The sequence below is a fragment of the Rhinolophus hipposideros genome (genome assembly GCF_964194185.1).
Source record: "Rhinolophus hipposideros genome assembly, chromosome: 22".
Lineage (NCBI taxonomy): Eukaryota > Metazoa > Chordata > Mammalia > Chiroptera > Rhinolophidae > Rhinolophus > Rhinolophus hipposideros.
In genome coordinates, this window is record NC_138068.1 from 23,543,680 (window position 1) to 23,566,900 (window position 23,221).

The following is a 23,221-nucleotide window of genomic DNA, read 5'->3' on the forward strand; positions in this document are numbered from 1 at the left end:
CTGACTCCAGCAAGGAGACCCTCCTTTGAAAGGACCTCAGTGCTTAACCCACATGAAAGTATTTCTAATGGACTTTCAGGCAGCCTTACATGTACTCTTTGTGGGGCCAGTGTCCTGAGGAGACTCAAAGTAACCCACAGGCCCTGCCCACCATAGCCCTGCTTGCCTGGCGGTGCTTACCTCCTGGGCAGGTCCTCTGGATAGGACATTTCCTGGACTCGAACAGCACCTGGCAGGTTGCTCCTTCCTCCTGCCCGGCCCGGCTGGCCTCTCGTACCCGGGTCTCCAGGCCCCAGGCGAAGCCGCAGGTCTTCCCATTGTGTGTGCAGGGGCTCCAGCTGCCCCAGGGGCCCAGCTCACACTGCTCTGTGGGGTGGAGGGAGAGACAGACAGATGACACATGGGCTCAGTTGGCAGTGAGTGTCCTTCAGATCCAAAGACATGGTCTGAGGGGTTCAGTTCCCTGAAGGCTCCATCTCTACATAAAGGGGACTCACAGGCTATACAAGGAGCAGAGGGATGACATTTAAATTGCTGCTTATGAGAGCTTGGGATGAGGACTATTGTAAAGCATGCACAGGCTGCTGTGGGCCAGAAGCCAGAGGGACCAACTATCTGGCTTTAAAGACGTGGAGGTGACACAGGAGCTAATGGGAGAGAGAAGAGCTCATTGGCTGGAGATGGAAGGACACACTTCCAGGCAGGCATGCATAGCCTTGGGGATGGGCAAACTAAGTTTAAGGGACAGAGCCGCTAGAGTGGGGGGTAAAGGTCTGGGGGTGGGGAGGAGGAACAGGAGAAGAGGCCAGAAAGTTGGCTGAATAGCCCTCAGGGCCAGGACACAGGTTTTGAACGTGATCACATGTCTTTGATCAGCTACCCAGTGCTGTTGTGAGGAAAAATGAGGTCACGGACATACAAGTTCTTAGTAGGGAATCATTTAAAAACATATATAAACCAGGCTTTTGAGCCATTCTTTTTCTCGGGCCCAATCCTAACCCTTTGGAGTGCACTTTCTCTTCTAATAAACTGCTCTTTCACTACTTAAAAAAAATAATATGTGTGTGTGTGTATCTATATATCTATATTTATATATCTATATCTATCTATATCTATGTCTATCTATCTATATCTCTATCTATCTATATTCTTTCACAGTTTATGCTTTTAAGAGTCCCTGAGAGGTCGGGAGAGAATGGGGAAGCTATTAACACTCCCATTTTGCAGGTTAGGACACTGAGGCTTAACGTAGGGCTTGATAAGGGAACAGAGAAAAGGTTCACATGACAGAACACAGCAGATTTAAGATCCAGTTGGGTCCAGAAACCAGGTCTTCAGACCTTAGGACAATGGTCCTTCTGCTAGATGCATTCATCTGACAAGCAAAGACTGAGCGCCTACTGCATGCCAGGTGCTGTACTGTGTGCCGAGGTGCAGTGGGAACAAGACAGACCTAGGTCTGCCTCCCGGAGTTTGCCTCCTGAAGAAGTCAGGCCGGAAGGGCAGGGTGCGTGTGCAGCCATGGAGGAAGCACACATGGCTAGGGGAGCACAGAGGAGGTGCGCGTCCCAGCCTAGGGGACTGGGAAGGCTTCCTCAAGGAGAAGACTCCTGACCTGAGTCTTGAAGCGGGGGTGGAGAGCTTAGCCAGGCTCAGGGAAGGGCAGGAGGGAGAAGTGCTCCAGGGGAAGGAATAACCCCGGCAAGGTCCACAGGACTTTTTTCTTGTGTCTCTTCTGTCTGCCCAGTAAAATGTCACATCCACAAGGGCAGAGGCTTTGTCTGTTCTGTTCACGAATATGTCCTCAGTACCTCAGAAAGTGCCTGGCCCATAGCAGATGTTCTAGTAAATATTTCTTGGTGAATAAATGAGCAGATTGTATTGGATGTAGGATGAGAGAGAAGTCACCAGTGATGTCCATGTCTCCGGCATGGCCAGCATGGGTTGTGGAGCTGGTTATTGATAGATGAAGCACCAGGCTGGGGATGGGGAGGGAGGGATGGAGGCATCCAGGAGGCAGGTGGGGATGTGGTCTACTGCTCAGGGAGGGATTTGGCCAAGGACAGTGAGTCAAGAGCCATCAGCTTTTGGAATGACCATGAACATGAACCCAGAGAGAATGTGTGAACAGAGATTCACGATTCAGGTGAGAACAACTGAGAAAAGGAGCAGTGAGAAAGCATAGTGATAGCTGATATGACATGTATAATAACGGCATGTATTGAGCACTTACTGTGTGCTAGTCACTGTATTAAGTACTTTAATTCATATTAATTAATTTAATCCTCATAACAACCTTCCCCCATGAGGTAGGTTCTATGTTCTATGTAATTTTTTTTTTTTAACGTTTGGAGAACGTGAGGGGCAGAGAGCTCAAATAACTTGCTCAAGTTCACTAATGAGTACATTTTAGAGCTAGGATTTGAACCCAGGTCTGTTTTATCGCCAAATCAGTCCTCTTCTGTACTCAGCTGCCTCCCTTGGTAATAATAATGATGGTAGTAATAGAAATCATAATAATGGTACTTACAATGGTTCTAGCATAGTGAACGATTCTTATGTGCACCTGACATGGTGGTGTTAAGCCTCTGATCACCACGTGACACTCTACTGTGATTTCTTTCAGGTGTCCTGACACCCCTCACCAGCCCCTATTCTTGGGAGGGAAGGGAACAACGGGGGGGGGGCGAGAAGGCCCTCACTCACCCTGGCACTCCTGTGTGCTCTGCTGGGCTGCAGTGCCCGGTGGGCAGGTGGGCAGACACTTTCCCTTGTACAGGTAAAACCGCCTCTTGCACTGGATGCAGAAGTCCTGGCTGAAGCAGCTCTCACACGTAGCCCCACATTCTGTAATAGAGCCAGGGCCACCCCCAGTGAGGGCAGGTGCCCAGGGAGGGGACCCTCTGGGACTGCCTGAGGTGGGAGGGTCTCTGAGCAGCCCCAGGCTCTGTAGCACTGGGGTGAGGATTTAGTGTTTCCTTTGAAGCCCAAACTTGTTCAAGGTCAAATGAAGCTGCATTCAAGAACTCCCTTTCTCATTTGAATTGAGGCTCAGTGGGGGCAGGTGACATGTCCAAGGTAACATGGCTGTATGGATTTAAAGCTCAAGATTCACTTTCTTATTTGAGCTGAGGTTCAGAAAGGGCGAGTGACTTCCCTAAAGTCACACAGCAAATCTGGGCTGGGAATGAGGGCTTCCTGCTCCATTTCCATCAAGACTCAAAGATAGCCATAATTTGTCCCAGGTCACAACAAAAAATAGACTTAGGAGTTAGGACTCCTTTTCCTATTTAAGCTAGGCTCATAGAGGGTGAGTAACATGCCCAAGGCCACACAGTAAATTAGGGCAGACATGAAGGTTCCTTGCTGACACTAGAGAAGGCACTGACTTGCCCAGGGCTTCAGAGTCAGGCTGAAACCAAGCAAGAATGTGAGTCTGGGTTTAGGCATGCGTTTATTTTCCCTGTGACTGTGTTTGGGGTAAGAGGTGGGATGTGGGTCATAGGTGCCCAGGAGCCCAACACTAGCACAAGACAAGGGAGGAGCCACGTACTTTTGCACCTGTTGACCTCCTGGCCACGGACGCCGAAATAGCCGGGGGGACAGTCATGCACACACTTGCCGTACTGACGGATACCTTCTCGGCGGATGAACAGGAAGAGCTTCTGCTGGCAGGTGGAGCAGCCATTTTCCTCTGAGCAGATGACACAGCCTGTGCAGTTGCTCCCCAGACCAGTGCCCACTGCCAGCCAGACCAGAGTGGAGGATGGGGGAAAGGGAGAGAGAGATGGTCAAACTATATGTGTGAGCAGGTCAGACTGTCTCATTGGGATATTAACTGAGTACATGGCCACCAGACAAATGACTACATTTCCCAGCTTCCCTTGCAATTAGATATGGTAATGTGACCAAAATCTGGCCAAGGGGTAAAGCAGTGTGTACAACCTCTAGAAAATTGCCTTAAAGGGCAGGTGTGTGCCCTTTGCCATTCCCTCATCCTTCCTGTTGCATGGAATGTGAACATGATGGTAGGAGCATAAGCAGCTCTTTTGTATCATGAGGTAGAAACTGTGTGTTTAGGGTGGTGGAGAAATAAAATAAGATAAAAAGAGCCTGGGTCCCTGAGGAAGATAGAACTGCTGTACCAGCCCTGGACTGCCTGTATGGGTTGTTACATGAGGAGAAATCTACATCTTTTTAGTTTAAACCACTGTTACTTGGAGTTCTCTGACACTCACAAACTTAATATTTACTAAAATAGTGTGTATTTTTGAGTGTGTGAGATGCATATTCACGTGACGGATGGGGATGAGGGAACCGTCATCTTTCTGCTTGGTCTTTTAACCCTACTCCCTTCCTCACCACTATCAAGGGTTCCCAATATCATCAGCTATCGCAAGTTGAGGGAAGGAACTTTTTTGTTGCTTCACAATTGATAACCAGAACCCCAAAGCTGGGAAGAAAGAGGAAGAAAATACCCTAGAATCGAAAGAGACCCTCTCCTAGGCTCATAGGGAGTCCTGTAGATCTGCTCCTTCCCTCTGTCAACCTGAAGATCTCCTGATAAAAGCGACCACTTAGAGAGAGGGACTCATGGGAGTTTGGAGTTGTCAGCCTGAGAGAGAGGGGGTTGCTGTGGCTTTCTCTCTGTTCCCACCTGCAAAATCAAGTAAGCGGAGATGCAAGGTTAGCCCTCACGGAGACAGAGGGGCCTGCAAGAAGGGGTGACCAGCATCTCGTGTTCTGGTTGGACATTAGCCTGTGTTGTAGGACTGCAGATCTGCTCCTTCCCTCTGAGCAGAGAGACCAGGAGAAAGAAGGGCAAAGCCGAGAGGGGACGCAGCAGTAGCAGCACCTGCATGTCCTTCACGGCAAACATCAGGAGGCTCTCAGTGGCAATGGCCCTCTAGAAGGAGCCAGGCTTAAGCACTGTTGCTGCTGCCTCACCCAAGAAGGCAAGTTGTTGGCAGGTGCCCTAACAAGAGGCAACAGGGCAAACCCCTGGGGGTAGAAGCTGGGGAGAGTCAGAAAGTGACCAGGTAGCACTAAGGGACAGGAAAGAGCTGGGAAGCTTCTTAAAGTCAGAAATTGGGGAAACATTAAACTCTTTCATGTTTTATGACCCATCAAGGTCAGACTGTTAATAAACCAGTCACACAACTTGGCTTATTTGAGCCCATGGCCACCCAGCAAACCCGTTCTTGATTCTCCAGCTATCAGCCCCTGCTACCCCTGCTCGTTTCCTATTTATGCCCCATTTTCCTTTTAGAAAAATTCCCCACTGTGTGAGGCCCTAAGGAAGGGCAGATCCTGGTGCCTGCCCCCAAAACAGAAGCCAAGAAGGCCCAGCCTTCTTCAAGTCAGCAGAGTGGGCATTGACCCAAACCTGGCCAATCAGATACTCACTTCCATGACCCCAAGTCCTGGGAGTTAGACACAAAGAGCGAGGGGATAGGGGGGATGAGGTTCACAGTGCATGCACAGCTGACTCTGCCCAGAACAGCCTGGGACCTTTCTTGTTCCCCCTGCCCTCCTGCTCTGGGATGAGAATTGTCATTTCACCAAATCTGCTCTCAACTCATTGGCCTCTGCGAGACCTGCACACCCTGCTCATAACTCCCACGGCTGTTACTTACGACTGAAACCACTGACGGCTCCAGCAGGCTCATTTGGGGGTACACATTAAGTGATGCCCCTGGGAAGAGAAACTGCCACAGGGAGCAGCGTAAAGGATTGTGTGCTTCCAAAGCTGTAGACCTGGCAGAGAGAAAGTGTGATGTTGTACGAGGGATTCCCAGGGCCAGACAGAGGCTATCAACTGAGAAGTGAACAGAGCCCAGACCTCCTACCCAAATGGCCCAAAATTTAAATTCTGATGATACCAAGGGCTGGCCAGGATGAGAGGAAATTTTCCTTTCTGATAGGAGTGTAAACTTTGGAGAACAATCTGGCATCATCTAGTAAATTTGAAGATGTGCCTTTTCTTTTTAAAATTTCCTTGTATTTATTCATCTCTCTATGTATCCATTTATTTACATTTTCCCCAGTTTTACTGAATCGTAACTGACATATAACATTGTATTAGTTTAAGATGTAAAGATGTACCTTTTCTAAACACAGCAATTTTGCTTCTGGTATAAACCCTAAAGCAGTGTTTCTCAAACGCCAGCAGGCTTCAGCATCTCCTCGCAGGGTTATTACAATGCAGATCACTGGGTTCCACCCCAGAGTGTCTGAGATAGGGCCTGAGAATTTGCATTTCTAACGTGTTCCCGGGTGATGCTGACACAGGGACCACACTCTCAAAGCCACCGGCTTAGAGAAACTCTTGTGCATGTGTACAAAGAGACATGTACAAAGATGTTTATTGCAGCATTATTTATTAGCCAACAATTGCAAAAACCTAATCATATATCCAAAGAATAGGTCAACACATTGTGGTATAGTCGTACGACACAGACATGAACCACATGTGTGACCCAGCTATGATGAATGATGGACGTAGAGTTACGGTTGTCATTGTGACTACATCTTAAAGAGTGCTGAGAGCAAAAAAGCACGTGGCACAATGAATCAGACAATAAGGAGCCATTTATATTATGTTAAAAAAACCTGCAAAACCATACGCTGTAACATTTATGATACATCAATGTATATCAAGACATACAAAGGACTGATAAACACTGAATTCAGGATGTAACGCCTCTGAGGTGGTAAGTGGGAAAAGGGATTGGGGAAGAAGACTGGGGAGCTTGCTCGTATCTGTAATATTTAATTTCTCAAAAATCTGAAGCAGATTTTCAAACTGTAGGTTTGAAATACTTCATAATAAAAATATAGTAAAAGAAAAAAAGAGTTTAGCCTCTATTGTGTCCTGGGGGTTGCAGGTGGGGGAGAGGACTACATTCATTTTCTACTCCTTCTCCTCCCAGATCCCTTCCCCAAGCCCTGGCTCATCCTCAAGCTGAGGTCCTGGGCAGGGGAAGGTGACAGAAACGCTCAGAGCATTGGAGACCTGAGCCCCTGAGCACTAAGCTAAAAGTCCCCCATATCTACTCTCTCCGTCCTTCTCAGTACTGGAACCCCACATTTTAGCGGGGTTCCTATCCTGCAAGAATAAAGACAGCATTTCCCAGGCTCCTTTGCTGCTGTATGTGGTCATGTGTCTACGTTCCGTCCAATGGGCTTTAAGTGGGCGTGTCCTGTGCCACACCCCGGAAATACCCTTTAAAGGAAGGGCTGGGTTCTTTCCCTCTCTTTCGTCCTAACTCCTGTGAGACTGAACCACGGAACCATGGCAGATGCTGGAACCATGGCAGATGCTGGACCCACGGCAGATGCAGGTGGCAGAGGGACCTAACAGAGAGGCACCGTGGCGTGGTCATGCTAACCCAGGACTGTCTACGCCAGATTCTTTTATAGGAGAGGGAGGACAGTGTCGTCCGTGTTGTTGAGGCCACTGGGCCTTTCTGACAGATACCAAGGACTACGTGACAGTGACTGACGACGCTGGGTCTTCAGCCACGCAGGCGGGCACAGAGTGAAGTCGTGGAGACCGGGGTGCCCCTCCGCGGTGCCTCGGCGCTATGTAAGTCCGCTGGGCCTGAGATGCCCCCCACCAGCAAAGGGCACAGGGACCCTCACTCCGCTGGAGGTGATCGCTGCCATCTGGCAGAGTAGGGGTTTAAATGAGAAATGATGTTCAATTCCAGAAAAACGAAATGACATTTCCTGCAAACGGAATTTGTGGACTCACACCCCGAAGTAGGTGAGAACAGGAGGCGCAAAGTGGTGACATGCTTTGCTCAGGGGGGGCCGCAGAACCACTGGGGAAGGGACCATGTCAGCAGGCCCTCCCCTGCCTTCTTGGAGCACTTGTCCCGGGCGTCCTTTGGTTCACGCAGAGCCTGGGGCCTCAGGGGTGAGCCACACGTGGTTCTGCCGTTACAGGAGAACTGAGGTCGGCAGAAGTGACTGATAGCAACATAGGTGGGACAAAGCAAAACTTTACTAACCACTGGCTTTCCGAAGGGCTTAGGGATCACTCAGCATGACCCCTGCAAGTTTCAATGGGGACCCTGAGGTCAGAGGGTGTGGAAGCTTCCCCAGATCAGGCAGTCAACAGCAAAGACGCCCCGGTTAGAACTATATCACTAATATTTGCAGAACCCGACGAGGATCCTCCCCTTGCCGTGTGTGTGTGTGTGTGTGTGTGTGTGTGTGTGTGTGTGTGTGTGTGTGTGTGTGTGTGTGTGTGTGTGTGTGTGTGTGTGTGTGTGTGTGTGTGTGTGTGTGTGTGTGTGTGTGTGTGTGTGTGTGTGTCCCGCGCGATGGATCTCAACTAGCATCTTTCCACCCCAGGTCTTTGAAAAGACGTGGCTCTGCCTCAGTCGTGGCAGTTGGCTCTGGTGCCCTCTAGTGCCCATCGGTTGTAATGGCACCTTTGACTCTGAATTCTGATGGTCTCCCTCGGGCTTTTCATCACCTCTATAACTCGTTAAAAACAGCAGTGCTATTTTCCTCCATTCCCAAAGTCAAGTGTGTAGAGACGTGAATGCCAATTTTATGAATAATAAGTGATGACAACTAGAGTTTGTATGATGCTGCTTTAGAAAAATCCAAACTTGATGGTTCTTAAATTTGACTGTGCATGAGAATCCCCAGGGAGGCTTGTAAAGTGCCTGGTGTCGCCCAGGAATGTACATTTTAACAAATCCAAAATAAATGTAGTAGGCATTTTGGAAATGTCTTCCCTGCTCACAGTCTCCTTTCCCGGAGAACTGGCCCTGGCAGCCATGTTTGCATGACTCTGCTCCCTGGTGGAGGGCTGAGCCAGGATGAGCTGCTCAAGCAGGCTGGGCCAATGAGACTGTTTCTCCAGAATTTTGACTCTTGGTTGACAGACAATGGTCTGGTCTGGCCTCTTGACCTAAGGACATTTGCAGGAGGGCAGGATGGCCTGTTGCAGTGCACATGTGGACAAGATTTGGTAGGCATTAGCATCTGTGGCCTCTCTCTTTGCTAACAGAGGTCCCATCCCTCAGCGCTCTCCAAGTCTAAGGTTCATGTGGGGGCCCGCCACCCAGATGTACTTAATCTGAGCTGGGCCAATCGGAGCATCAGGTCCCCTTGACTACATGGTCGGTTCAGATGCAGGCACGGGTCTCAACAAGTGCTAGCCTTAGGATATTTTTTTGAGTCAACTGTGTGTGTGTGTGTGTGTGTATGTATGTGTGTGTGTACATGCACTGAGCTCACGTACGTGCATGTGTGTTCTTTTCCACTCTACTTGGATTTGGGAAAATGTAGACCAGAGCTGGTGGGCACCACACGAGAGGAGAGTGTCCCAAGAATGGAGGTCACACAGTGGAAGCAGAGCCAAGATGTTTTTTGTGCACCTGAATCCACCCCTGGGGATGGGGGTCCATAAATTCTCTTCTTTTCTCAAGCCACTTTGAGTTAGGTTTTCTGTCACTTGCAACCAAAGGACTGCTGACCAATACAGAAGCAGAGAGAGAGAGAAAAAAAATCAGATGCAGAGAGAGAACAACAACCAGAAATCTCATGGGCCTCAAAAGATAGAGTTTCTGACCATCTTCCACGATCCGGTTCCAGTCCCCCTAAGGCTTGGCTTACCCCATAGCTCCAAAGAAAGTCATATTTTCACTTGAGCTAGCTCTCCTCTGTCAACTTGCAATCAAAATGATGTGAGTCACCAGAGAGGAAACAGGTCATGGTATAGCAACTCTGCTTCAGCAAGGATTAGGGGCCTGGAGCACCACCCACACAGCCTGACCAGCATGGCACCCCAAGTGGCCCTGGGGTTCTAGGGAGCACACGTTGAAAACCCCTGGGTCTTTCTATACATCAACCGGATCCTGGCCTTCCTCACTTCCCTCTTCCAGCTCAAATGCACGTTTCTAAATGAAAGCATTGGAGCTCTAACTGCAACCTCCCTGAGTTTTCTTGGGGCACCAGAGGGGCTGACACTGCTTGTGATTTCCCTTAATAACTGTCTCCCATAATCAAGACCATCCTTCTCCAGTCAAATGTCAGTTGGCCCCAAAAGTATGGCCCTGTGTTATTCCAGCAGCTGGGTGACGGGGGAGGCTTGGAATGACATCTGAATCACTTCGCCTTTCCGCCACCCAGGGATGAGTTGCAACTTGGATGTCCATTTTATGGACAAGGACAGTGGAATCCATCACGTCAGGCTTGGCAGTTTATAAAGGGATACAAATTGAAAACAACTCTGAATACATGCATTAGCCCAGGATTGAGTGATCCATTAATTCATCTATCCATCCATTCATTCAACAAGTAGTTACTGAGCTCTTAGTCTGTCTAAGGTCCAGTGCTAGGGGCTCAATGGTTATGGTTGGGGGGCAAAGTACTTTAACTTTCTGAGCATCAGTTATTCTAGCTGTAAAAAGGCGTAATAACTTTCAACTTGCAGGGTTGTTGTGATTAAAGGAGATGGTACAGGGGAAACTTTTAGCTCAGAGCCTGGCATACAGCAGGCCCTCGGTAAACTAGAGCTATTGTCATACTGAAGCAGATGACATGTTTTCTGCCCTCAAAAATTTAAGGACATGTGTTATGGCGCAGGTGCTGAAATCCTGGCTCTACCACTCACTGAGTGACCTTGGACAAGTATCCTTATCTTTGTGGGCCTCAGTTTCCCCATCTGAAAAACTGTGGTAGCAATTCCTATCCCCGTAGGCCTTGTTATGAGGTGTGTGCAAACAAACCAGCAAACACCTGACACACAATAGGTGCTGCTCCATAAAGGTAAGTTCCTTTCCTCTTCCTTCATGGTCACGACACACGGTGGGATTGTAAACCCACGTTTGGATCCCCCTCCCCTTTCACAGGCCAGCAAACAGGGCCAGAGGCATCGGTGGACAGCAACTACCAACTAACATCTCCGGGGAGATGGTTGGTTGTTCACCCTCAGGATAGTGAAGAGCCCAGGGCAGAGACATGAGGAGGCAACTTTGGCCTTGGGTGGAGGGCAGTTTATTCTTTCTGTTGGGATAAGGGAATGACCTGCTCTTCAAATGAAGGTCCCAACTTCAGGGTGACCCGCATCATTAGGAAACCCCAAGCACCTTGTTGTGACAGAAGTCAATGGCTCAACATTTGCACGTGACCTCTATATTTTTCCATTTGGGGATTTGGAGTAGATTCACGATCATCTCTGCAATATCATGCCTCCCACCCACTTTCACTCTGATTGTTTAATTTGAGGGCATCAAAAGGCACAAGGTGATGTCCAAGACTCTGAAAAGTATACATTCTCCCAGACAGATTCATGTCTTCAGCAGCTCACAGCAAGTCTGTCACTGAAAAATCCTCAACCCAAGTGAAGAACTTCAACTCCACATTTCAAAACAAAACCAAAAAAAACACCCCCAACCATTTGGATAGATTGCCAACATTCAAAAAAATCAAATTTCACAGAAAAAGCTGGAATTTGGGCTTCTCTGGAAAGTCAGAATATCTGCCAACACAGGGCCTGTATTCCTACAAGGCAATAATTGGTTGGAGTTACATGGATGGGACATATGCCACAGTCCCCACCATTCCCTATTGTTGTCCCTGAAACTGAGGACACAGGTAAGCAGCTATGTATTATCATCTTGAGCTTCTGTTTCTCTTATACCCACTTCACTCCCTCACATTAGAAGACCATGTAGAACAGGGCTTCTTACACTTGGGCAGACATCAGATTCATCTGGAGGGCTTGTTAACACACAGATGGAGGGGCCTCCCTCCAGAGCTGCTGATTCGGTCAGTCTGGGTGGGGCCTGAGAATGTGCATTGCTAACAGGTTCCCAGGCCATCCTGGGAAACACACTTTAAGAGTGGAGTACGGTTAGGAGCCAGACTGCTTGGGTTCACATCCCAGCTCTGACCCTTACCTTTGGCATGTGACCTAGAACTAGTGCCTTAACCTCTCTATGCTTCAGTTTTCCCATCTGTAAAACAGGAATCAACTTGGCTGACCTTAGAGATCCTCTTGTGAGGAACTCAACAAGCCTGACACGAAGGTTTCAGTGATATTACTGTCACCACCTGTGACATTACATGCCTCCATGGGTGTTTGTGATCCTGGACTTACATTGGTAGCAAGTGCAGAACTTTCTGTTTTCATGTCAACATTTTTTTTTTTTTGGTAGAGTTGCTTCATAATTGGGGTGTGTTCAGAGAAGTGTGTCTTGCATGAGAACATCGTGTGTCACAGTGGACAGAGGATTTAATACAGCTGTCCTGAAGGACCCCCTGGGGGTGAGAAGGATGGGGAAGGAAAGAAAGAGACCCCTGCTCCCTGCCCCAAGGTAGTACAACCTGAGGAGGGCCAGGCTCTGCTCTGGGCCCTGCTGTGTCCTTGGGAAGGATCCAGAACCGTGTAGGGAGGCCCCATGCATAGAGTGCTGGGCAGTGCCTCCTCTGATCCCTGCCTGGCAATAGGGGAACGCGTGTCACTGATGACCAGAGGAAATAAACAACATCTGGGCTCCCGCCTGCCCACTCAGCCACCACATATGGGAGGCAGTCTCTGCCACTGGACAATGGATCAGAGGAGCCCCTGGCACTTTCCTGCCTGGGGGGCAGATTGCATCATCCCCAGCAAGGGATGGTCCCTGCAGATGACTCCTGGCTTTGAAACTCCCTGGGGCGAGGAGGAGGGGCGCTAGAAGTGTACAGCCCACCAGACCCTTCTCAGAACCCAGGAGGGAACCTGGAGGGCCTCACGTTTAGCAGAAACGTTGAGGTGGTTTTGGCTTTGGGGCCTGATAAGCCACTACTTCCTGGCTGGGTGATCTAAGGTAAGTGACTTCGCTACTCTGAATCTCAGTCTTCTCTTCAGGAAAATGGGGACAATAGTAGCAATAACCTCTAGGTACTTGTGAAGATAACATAAGATCATCCACACAAAGTGCTTTGCACAGCTCATGGCAGATGAATGAGCACTATTTTATTACTTGAGTCACAGGAGTTGCATGGGAGTCACCTGGCTGTGCTCCCTCAAGGGCTGAGGCCCAGCTTGGCTTGTTCTTCAAATGTCCATAGACTTGCACATTGTAGGTGCCCGCTATTTCTTAAATGCATGAATGAATAATGGCTTAATAAATGTTCTTCAAAACAGTTCTTAGGGAGCCTGCAGTCTCGGGAGGAGCAGGATCTTACAGTGCGAAGAACGCCAATGATGTCTGCCCAGCCGAGCTCAGAGCCCAGTGAAGGACCCAGGCAGGTGGGGCTGGGCTCAGAGACTGGATTCAGCAGGGATGTTTTCTGGAGAGTCAGATATGGGGACAGGAGCAGGACTAGTTTGTGTAGAAGGATGAAAGATTTTGAAGAGAGCTGAGTACAGGATGATATACTAGTTGGTGGCAGAGAGGAAACTTGGGCAAGGAGCAGATAGCAAACTCTTGCTAATGTGTCAATGCACGACCCTTAACGGGTTAATGGACAAGACCCTCAGCATATAATAATAATAGTCACACATCCAAAATAGAGATTTTTTCTCCTTTGCCTTCCAAACCCGCATCTCCTGTCCATGTTAGACCATGGCCAGTCCACTCACACTCAGAAACCTTGGAGTCATGCTCTCCTTTTCCCCTCATAGCCTTTATGCAATCTGTCGGAAACTTGTCAGTTCCACCTCTGAAATATGTCTAGGATCTGACCACTTCTCTCCACTTCCTGTGCTGTCACCCTTCCCCTGTCCAAGCCACCGTCACCCTGCAAAGACCCAAGACTCTGTGCTCCCGACCCTGCTCCTGCACCCACCCTGCTTCGGCCACACTGGCCTCGTCCTTGCTGTTCCTCAAACACACCAAGACCACTCCTACCTCAGGGCCTTCGCACTTGCTTTTCCCTGTGTCTGGAATGCCCTTCCCACATTCACCCACAAGGCTCATCCCCTTAGGTCTCTGCAGGAATGTCCCCTTCCCTGTGAGACCTCCCTGACCACGGTACCTGAAGTAGCACCCACGTCTTTGACCCCCCCCATCCTGCTTTGTTCTTCTTCATTTATCCCTACCTGCTTGTGTTACATTTGTTTGTTTGAGTGTTTGGTGTCTCTTTTCCACCACTGAAAGGTGAGCTCCAGATGGGCAGAGGGAAAACCACAGCACCAGGAACAGACTATTTAGCACCTGGCTTTGCTCACTTAAATTATCCTAACGAATAGGGCACATCGCTGCCTCATTCTTTTTTAGAGCTGCTTATCATTCCATGTAGAGATGCTGCAAAATTCACTTAGGTGCTATCATACCCATTTCAAAGAGGAGGAAAGTGAGGCCCAGTGTAGAGCTGCTGCTTGCCTGAAGTCCTTTAGTAAGAGGTGCAGCGGATAGGCACACCCAGGCAGTGTGACCACAGGACTTCGCCTCCTGGCTGCCGGCACATCCCAGAGCCTCGTTTAATCCTCCACACAGGATAACAGCCCCTTATGAAGGCCTTGCTAAGTTCCCACTGCTGTGCTAAGGCCATTGCTCCCTTCAATGTCCATTTGACCTTAACAGAGAGGAAACTAGCCAACAGTGGCAGTAGAGGTCACCCAAGGACTGACCCCGCCCCTTCTGTGTCTCATTCCTTCTCAGTATGCATTTGTTCAATCAGGGGGTGAAATGCTACTCTCCCTGTCTTTCAGGTCTCTCCTAAACGCTGTATGAGTGATTTTCTGGCCACCCCCAACTGGGCTTGGAGAGGTGGGGAACAGCCCTGCCCCGCTCCAGCCACTGATGAAATCCACAGGGAATCCTTTCAGACACTGCTTTACACAGGTTGGGGAGGTGGGGACTGGAGGGTGGTGCTGGAGCCAGCGTTCACACCCCATCTGTTGTTTCACAGCCTGTGGTGAGCTTCAGATTTAAATCCTGATCAGAATCACCTGGGACTGCTTATGAAAAGCAGAGGTGCTGGCCACCTCTCGGTATATGCTTGCTGTTGGTTTAATGCTTATGATGGTGTGCCTGGTGTCATCTGTGTATAAACGTGTAATCTTCAAAACCAGGGCTTCCCAAACTGTAGTGTGCATACACAGTGCCCCGGGACCTTAGGTTCAAACGTAGATTTTGAGGCTAAAGGTCTGCGTGGGACCTGAGATTCTGCTTTCCGACAAAGCTCCCTGGGGGCTGCTGGTGGAGCTGTTCCCCAGGCCTCATTTTCAGAAGCCAGAAGGTGGGTACTGTTACTACTTCTTATTTTGCAGGTGAGGAAACTAAGGCTCCAGGGCTAACAACTGTAGGAGGAGAGCTAGACAGAGTCTCCAAACTCTTTCTACTGCTTACCACTCATCAGAGGGGTATTTCCCCAGGTGGCCCATTCCCAATTGGGAACGGCCCCTGCTAAACTCAGCATGACAGAGAGGGGAGGGGTTGGGTTTGTGTATGCCTCTGGGACAGTGGTAGGTGTATGCTGACCCATGAAACCTACATCCAAAGGATTCTATTGCCTGGGGGTTGAAGCATGGAGAAGGCCTCACCCCAAGCTGGCCTGGCCTGGCTCTTCTGGTACGTGGGGGTGGGGCATGGACACAGTCCAGAGCAGGCATCCCTCCCCTGACCACACCAAATCTCTGCTTCCCCATCCCTTAATGCCCCACCCTGGACCCACCAAATGTTTTCCCCCTCCATTAGCCACTCATTAAGAACAGTCACATGGTTGTTACTGGTGGGAGCCCTGAGGACGCTGAGAAGCCCAGAGTGGCCACCAGTGACCTTCAGAAAATCATAGTTTTTTAAAACTAAGAGTCATTACTGGATCCTTCATCATTAGGCCGGCTACACGGGAGGTAGGAGCAGCCAGCTGAGGCCAGAAGGGAGGCAGTCAGTCCTTTTCCAGGGAGATGGGTTTTTCCAGGACCGATTTCCCCAGAGCTCAGTACCCTGTTATCCAATAGAGAATTGTCACAAAGCTGCCCTGAGTGTGAAACTGTCACAAAATCAATCTGTCTTGGAATTGTCACAAAGCTGTCTTGTGTATAGAGAGTGTCATAAAGTTGTCAAGTATGTGAAATTGTATAAGAAATTGTTTTGCAATTGTCCCATATGTGAAACTGTTATGAAATTGTCCAGTATGTGTGGTTACCATTCTTTTGAAAAAGCATACTGAGAGGACAGTTTCTTTTCTTTTCATGTTATAGGGCTAGGCATGCTGTGTGTGAGTGGCCTTGAAATGCTCTGTGCCTCAGTTTCTTCTTCTGTACTTACCTCATAGGTCTATTTTGAAGATCAAATGTATTTTGCTCAAAATAGTGCGTGGGACATACCAGGTACTCAAGAGATCTTACTACCTCCTCCCAGCACACACACACACACACACACACACACACACACACACGAATGTAATCTCCCTGAAACAGGCCTGTTTCTGCTTGCTCGTGGCTATAGTCCCCGTATGGGCAGAGTAAGAAACTGCCTGCTATACAGGTGAGGACTTATGGGATGGGGAATGGACTCGGGTTTTGGCTCCTTCCAGTTTTGGCTCTGTCCACAGTGGGGCGGGATGCTCTGGCTGCGTGACCTTGGGCACGTCTCTTGTCTCTCTGATCCTCTCTGAGCTTCCCATGGTTGCTGTAAAGCACTCTGAAACCTGTATATAAAGTGCCTGGCAAGACTGGGGGCAATAAACACTGGCTGTTAATTCCCTTTCCTTTGGCAGGGGAGGTTATGAGTCCTAGGGGCTTGTTATGGATGTGAAGTCTTCTCATGGCTCTTGGGGAGGGGGAGGCTGTAAACACTTCAGCTTTGGCTGAGTGAAAGGATGACTGCAGCAGTTAGGACCACGGAGGGACACATCTGGAGATAGCCAGGGACACATCTGGGACAGCCAATCTGGAGACCCAACGCTACATGCTGGGGGTGGGAGCGATGCCACCCCCTGGTCCAACCCAGGAGGCCTCCCTTGAGCCCCAGAGATGATGTGAGGGCTAGGATTTCAGGAAAGGTGGGGGAACTTTCTAAGACCTGGAAAGCCCGTGATTCCTAAGGTTAATCTGACTGAGAAAGGTACCAGGTTTCGCAGTCTGCTCTACAAATGACCTCCTTTATTGTGCCAGAGTGAAGTCCTGCAATGAACAGAGCTCAGGGCTAGGAATGTATTGAGGGCACTAGGAAGATCAGAACAGGTACAGCCCATGCTCCTGCCCTAATAAATCACACCCGTGCCACAGTTAGAACACCTGTCACACACGGAGGGCATGCTGCTCACTGGTGATGGGGCCCTGAGTTTTCTCGGCACTGGGAGTCGTGACATTACAGGAGCACCAGAGAAGTAAGAGACAGCTGTCCCTGTCCCCATCCCTTCTTCTGCTCCCCAACACACGGGAAAGACAAAGGGAGGGAGCATGACACATCTCCCCACAGGGCAGATCAATGGAGTCAGGAGCTAGGTCAGTGATGGGAAAGGAGAAAGCTTTGAATTAGACCTATGTTTTTAAAATGTAGCCCTGGACTGGGCTTTTTAGTACTAGAAAGCTCTGAGATCTGCTCAAACTTATTAAGGATCAGAAACATAATGGAGAATTAGAGAAAATAAGTGCACATGTCATGTTTGTAACCTTCTGTTATGTATTCAACTGATCATTAAGCCTGGTACATACAAAGTAGGCCAAGGAGTACCATCCTTAATATACAAAGAGCTCCTAGAAATCAATAAGAAAAATGGGAACAACCCAAGGTAGAAAAATGGGCAAAGATAGTAATTCAAGGAGGTAATTCAAAGAAGAAAGACAAATGGGCCAGCAACCACATGAAGAGCTGTCCCACTTCATTAATGATTTTCAAAATGAAGATTAAGACAACAATGAAATATTACTTGGGACCTACCAGATAGGCAAAATGTAAAAGATTGACAGCACCCTGCGCTCCCTTTTGAGAAGGGAATTTGGGCAGTGTCTATTCAAGTTTAAAATCTGTACCATTTTAAACTTGAGGTAGAAATACCATTTTAGAGATGGTGCCCTGAGGCTCAGAGAGGGGCAGGCGCATGTTCAGAGCCACAGAGTGGGTCACTGAGAGGCGGGGCTGGAACTCGTCTCTGGATGGGTTCCTTTGGCTTTTATCTCTGGCCAGCTGGTCCTGCCCGTCTGGCCTCAGGCCCCTGGCCCCTGACTGGGGAGGCCAGCCCTGCTATACCCATTGTTGTACCTGTTCTGTGGCTGAGGATGGCGGGGGCCTTGTTGTTCCAGGTGACATGTCTCCTGTCATAACCCCTTCCTCACCATAAACAAGGATCCCAGTCAGTGCTGTTCAGCAGCAGGGAGGAGAGCATGGAGGTGGGAACCCATAGCCTGGGACCAGACAAACCAGTTCTCAACTCCCAGATCCACACTTCATTCCCTGGAGCGGATATTTAACCTCAGTTTGCTCATATGTAAGATGGAGGCAATCACCCATTCACGGGGAGAAATCTTGTTCCTTTCACAGATATTTATTGAGGGCCTGTTATGTGCTGGCACTGAGGACCCGTCAATGAATAAGACAGGCCTTCCCCCCATGAAGTTTGCTTCCTAAAGGAGAGATCATTGAGACAGTGACAGGGAGTGAAGGAAAGTTAAACAGGGTGATGGGAGGAGGGCTTGGGCCACCAAGAAAGCCCTTGCTGAGACATTCAAGAAAAGCATTCTTGGCTAAGGGACCAGCAAATGCACAAGTCCAGAGGCTGGAAAGAGCTTGGCATGGAAGAAGGCCGTGAGGCCAGAGTGCAATGAGGGGTTTGCGGGGTGTGGTAGGCAAGGAGGTCTGAAGGGAGGGAGGATGAAGCCAGATCCAGGTGTGTGGATGGTGCTGGATCTTCCTGGAAGCAAGATGGGAAGGCACGCTGGGCTGCAGGCCCGTCTGCCTCAGCTCCCTCTGGTGCCGAGGGGAATGGACTGCAGGGGCCAGGAGTGGGAGCCAGGGCCGGAGGCCTAGGGTCAGCCAGGTGGTCTGGACGAGGCTGGTGGCTGTGAGAAGCAGGTGGGGAGGATAGACAAGCTTTGCTCATGGGTTATTATGAGAATTAAAAGGTAAATGGCCTAGTCCATGGTGTAGCGTGCAGCTGGGCTCAGCAGACTTGTTACCTGTCCTCACTCAGCTCTGAAAGGACCCAGTCTGAGAATCCCATGACGGCATCTGCCCCATGGCCTCCTTCGGAAATGCCCGAATCGCTTTCACTTCTCTCTCATCAGGTCCGATTGTGCCTCCTTCACCAGCTATTGCCTCTTGACTTTTGCAGGCCACCAGGACGAGGTAGTTGTTCTGTGTTCCCTCTCATGGTTTGTAAGCAGCCCCACTGCTCAGTTGCACACCCTGAATCCACTACACCCCTTCACCCCCAAACTGGGGTGACACCTGAGGCCCTGCTTGGGTGGCTCTCTAAGTCACCCTCAAAGTTGAGATGCCACCTTGACGCTGGAAGGCCCTTTGACCTCTCAGAGCCCCAGCGCCTAATCTGCAAAACAAGACTGATGCGATCCAAAGTTGCCTGGAGGATAACGGGAGGCAGTAACCTGCAGAACACCTGGCCATGTGTCTGGCTCCATGCCTGGGAGCCCACCTTATCCTCATGCTCGGCCCTGGGTTTAGCTAACCAATTCCTGGCACAGTGAAAAAGAGCTCTTGCTTCAGAGCCTCAGCTTGGCTTCCAACCCAGACTCTCTGAGGGCCGTGGGAAACTGGCTAAGTGACTTCACCCACCTGGGACCTACTTTCCCTTTCTGTAAAATGGGTATCAATGTGTTAAGGTTGTGGGTAGTGCACACAAAGCATCGAGCACATAGTAGGTGCTCAATAAATGATATGATGCCAGTGGGGAGGAATTGAATGAAAGAAGGGGAAATAGGCACCATGTGTCGTGCAGGCATCAGGAGCACAGGGAGGTGGGGGCTTTGACAATCTTGGCTCTACCTCAGTAACATCTCATGGCCCTGGGGCACTGTCTCCACCAAACCAAAACCCAGGCAGTCAGAGAGACTTGGTCGTGCACTTGGACTTGGAAATTCTACACTCACTGTCAGTAGGTCTCAGTTTCCTCATCTGCAAAATGGGAACCATATCCTTCTTGCTCATTAAAACCAGGATTAAGGGCTGGAACCAAGATGGGCAGCTGCCGCTGCAGACGTGGGTCTCTGAGCTCTGTCAGACCCTCACAGGGACCAGGACAGAAAATGGGCAGAACCAGAACCAGGCTAACAGGGGCTGAGTGTCTGCTGCTGCTCAAGTCCTTGTGTCAAATGATTTCATACCCACCACAGCCCTACAAACTGAGGCTGTACTTACCCCCAGTTTCATGGATGAGAAAACTGAGGCTCAGAGAAATGAAGTGGTTGACCTAAGAACCCACAGCGAGGAGTCAGGTAGAAGGCAAACCAGAGCCCAAGCTCCTAACTGCTGGGGGACGTGCCTCCCTCCTGACTCCCGCCCAGTGGCTCTCCAAAAGCAGAGAAATGTCATTGAAAGCCGTACGTCTCTTGGGCCCAAGCTGTTTGTGAGGACAGACAGGAGCAGGAGTTATTCCAGACAGGAGGAGAGAGAAGGCTGTGAGAACAACTCAGTGATTTTCTGTCTGAATCTGTCTGCTACAGGATGAGCCCTTAGCAGCACTCTACAGACCTTCAATAAAGTCTGCTTTACGCAAAAACGTCCTGAGTGTCTGCTTTCTTTTTCTTTGGGGCGGTGTCAGGGTTGTTGATACAGAAGAATAAGCTGATCCCCAAAGTGAAGCCATTCAACCAAAAAGCAGCCCCGGGAAGATGGCTGCTTTTGACAGTGAATGCTGAGCGCCCGCGGAGGACTTCAAGCCAACTCACCTGTCCCCAGGGGCAGGCGCTCCAGCGGACCTCTCTCCTACTATTACATTAAGACTTGCTCTGCTGGGCCTGCCTCCTCCATCAGTCTGGGCCCCCAAGGACAGGGTCTGGCTGACAGCAAGAGTTCAGTCGATGTGTGTGGACTGGAACACAGTGATCCAGGGGACATTCAGGAACAAGGGTAAACAGAGATGTGTCACCTGCCTTTGAGAGTTCCAGTAGAGTCCTTGGGAAGGGCCGAGTGCTGCTACATTAGGAAGAGCAACACTTGTCAAGGAAGAATCGCTCACGGGAAGGTGGTCCGTGAAGGTGGCGTCAAGGTGTTCTGCTCAAGGAATAGAGAATTGGGGGCTCATGCTCTTCTTAGGAGACCTTCGTATAGGACTTTGAGTAAGTTCAAGAAGGACAGACCGTAAGGCAGACGGACTCCCTTCTTCCCCAAAAACCCTCACAAGATTTGACCATATAAAACAGTATCATCATAAATGATTTCTATTCTCCAGAGGACGTGCAAACTTAACAGGTAAGTGTCAGACTGAGGAAAAATACCTTCCATATCAAAACCAACAGGGGATATTCGAATAGCTAATGCAAAGAAGTCATATAAGTTGACAAGAAAAATTCAGGAAATCCAATTAAAAAAGTGGAAACATAATGTTAAAAAATGAAAAAAGAATCTAAAAAGTAAAAATTTAAGATAAGGGGAATAAAATTAAAGAAAATAATTTAAATTAATTAAAAATGTTTAAATGAAATAGCCTTTAAAAAACTAAATTCAATGACAAAATAAACTCAGAAAAATAAAATTAAGAATCAAATTAAAAATTTGTAAATGTAATAAATTACATTAAAATTAAAAACAAAAACTAACAATAACACGAAAATGTTTAAATAAAATTTAAAATTTTTAAATAGATAAAATAAATTTTAAGAGTAAAATTAAAAAATCAGCAATTTGTAACAATTTAAAAAATAAAAGGAAAATAAAATACAAAACAAGAGCAGGGTCTTGCATGACTGATGCTGATAATGTGCTATGAATTAAGGAGTCTGATTGACTGCCAGAAGTGGGGCAAGCAGGGAGGAGGAAGAAAAAACTTGTCTGAAAGGCAGCATCTGACTGGATTTTTCCAGCCTGTTGTGTACAGGGGGTAGGCCAACAGGCCCCACCATGGCCTTATCCACAAATAGCCATCACATCATTTATACATTTATAATGTGCTGGCAACACACACACACAAACACACACATCCTTTCTTTCTCAATGCAGTCCTCTTTCATAGAGGAATAAACAGAGGCTCAGAGAGGGTGAGTCACTGTGCCTCAGACACACAGCACTTAGGACCACCCTACCTCTGAATCTGTGCTCTTCAAAGTAACCATCCTGTGATGAGTTAGATCTGCCTAGGACTTTAAAACAGAGGCAGGGACATATCTGACATGATGCTGGGATGTTCTGAACACTAGAATGAGCCAATCCCCCGTGACACATGACCATTATCACCATTTAGTAGGCACCAACTGTCTCCTAGGTGAGTTACATGAATAATCTTCTTGATCTTTAGGACAACTATATGATATAGATGCTATTATTATCCCCATTGTATCAATAGACAACACTGAGATTCAGGAGGGAAATATTTTCACCCAAGCATGGCAGTAGCAGAGCTGGGAGCTGAGCCCAGGCCTGCCACAGCCCAAATCTCACCCCCGATGCCTGGCACTGGACACTCTTCATAATCACTAATTGAGCACTCTCTATGTGCTAGGAATGCGTTTCATGCCCTATTTTGTAAATTAGCCAACAGAGGCACAGAAGGGAGATATGACCTGCCCAAGGTCACTCAGCTAGTGAGCAGTAGAGCCCATGGCCTTTGTGACAGCCCGCCGGCCTCCGCTGTTCATCTGGGACTTGCTAGAGACAGCTGTGCCCACTTGCTAACCCCAGAGCAGGCTCTGGAAGTGTAGTCACAACATTCCTTCTCTGTGCGTCTCCACCCCTGCGGATGTGGGCACCGCTGACAGGCTTCAGGGAAAGTGGAGGCTCTGGCGAAAGGGAGTGGTTTCCCTATGCGGTCTATGTCCCCCAGGCTTGGGAATGCCTTTCTTTTGAGCTGGTGAAATAGTGAAACAGACCACCCCCCACAATGGTGCAGCGTAGCCCCCACCACGGATCACAATGCAGGGCCTTATGAATCACGCAGCACTACAAGAAATCATTCCATAGCAGGCAGTGGTGGCCCGGCCAGAGGCAGCAGTGCCCAAGAGGAGTTAGCTTCACCCATCCATGGGAACCTGGAGGAATCTCCAAGGGTGGGGCCAAGGGCATGTGTGTCCTGGATGGTGGTACTGAATGCCGCACAGGGCTAAGAAAGGAGGCTCTGGTCATGGAGACCTGGGGGTACATCCCCTTTTCTG

At 49.0% G+C, this 23,221-nt stretch overlaps 1 protein-coding gene across 1 annotated transcript in view; it reads right to left on the reverse strand.

Annotated features, from left to right (window-relative positions):
* Nucleotides 1-23,221, reverse strand: part of RSPO4 (R-spondin 4) — a gene marked incomplete at its 3' end in the record, with an annotated part of 32,998 nt that overhangs the window by 2,051 nt on the left and 7,726 nt on the right. The window contains exons 2-4 of the mRNA XM_081033256.1: nucleotides 3,554-3,742; nucleotides 2,707-2,847; nucleotides 181-366 (exon numbers count right to left, since the gene is read on the reverse strand). Of these exons, the coding sequence (XP_080889382.1) occupies nucleotides 181-366; nucleotides 2,707-2,847; nucleotides 3,554-3,742 (516 nt within the window). The remainder of the gene's footprint in view (nucleotides 1-180; nucleotides 367-2,706; nucleotides 2,848-3,553; nucleotides 3,743-23,221) is intronic.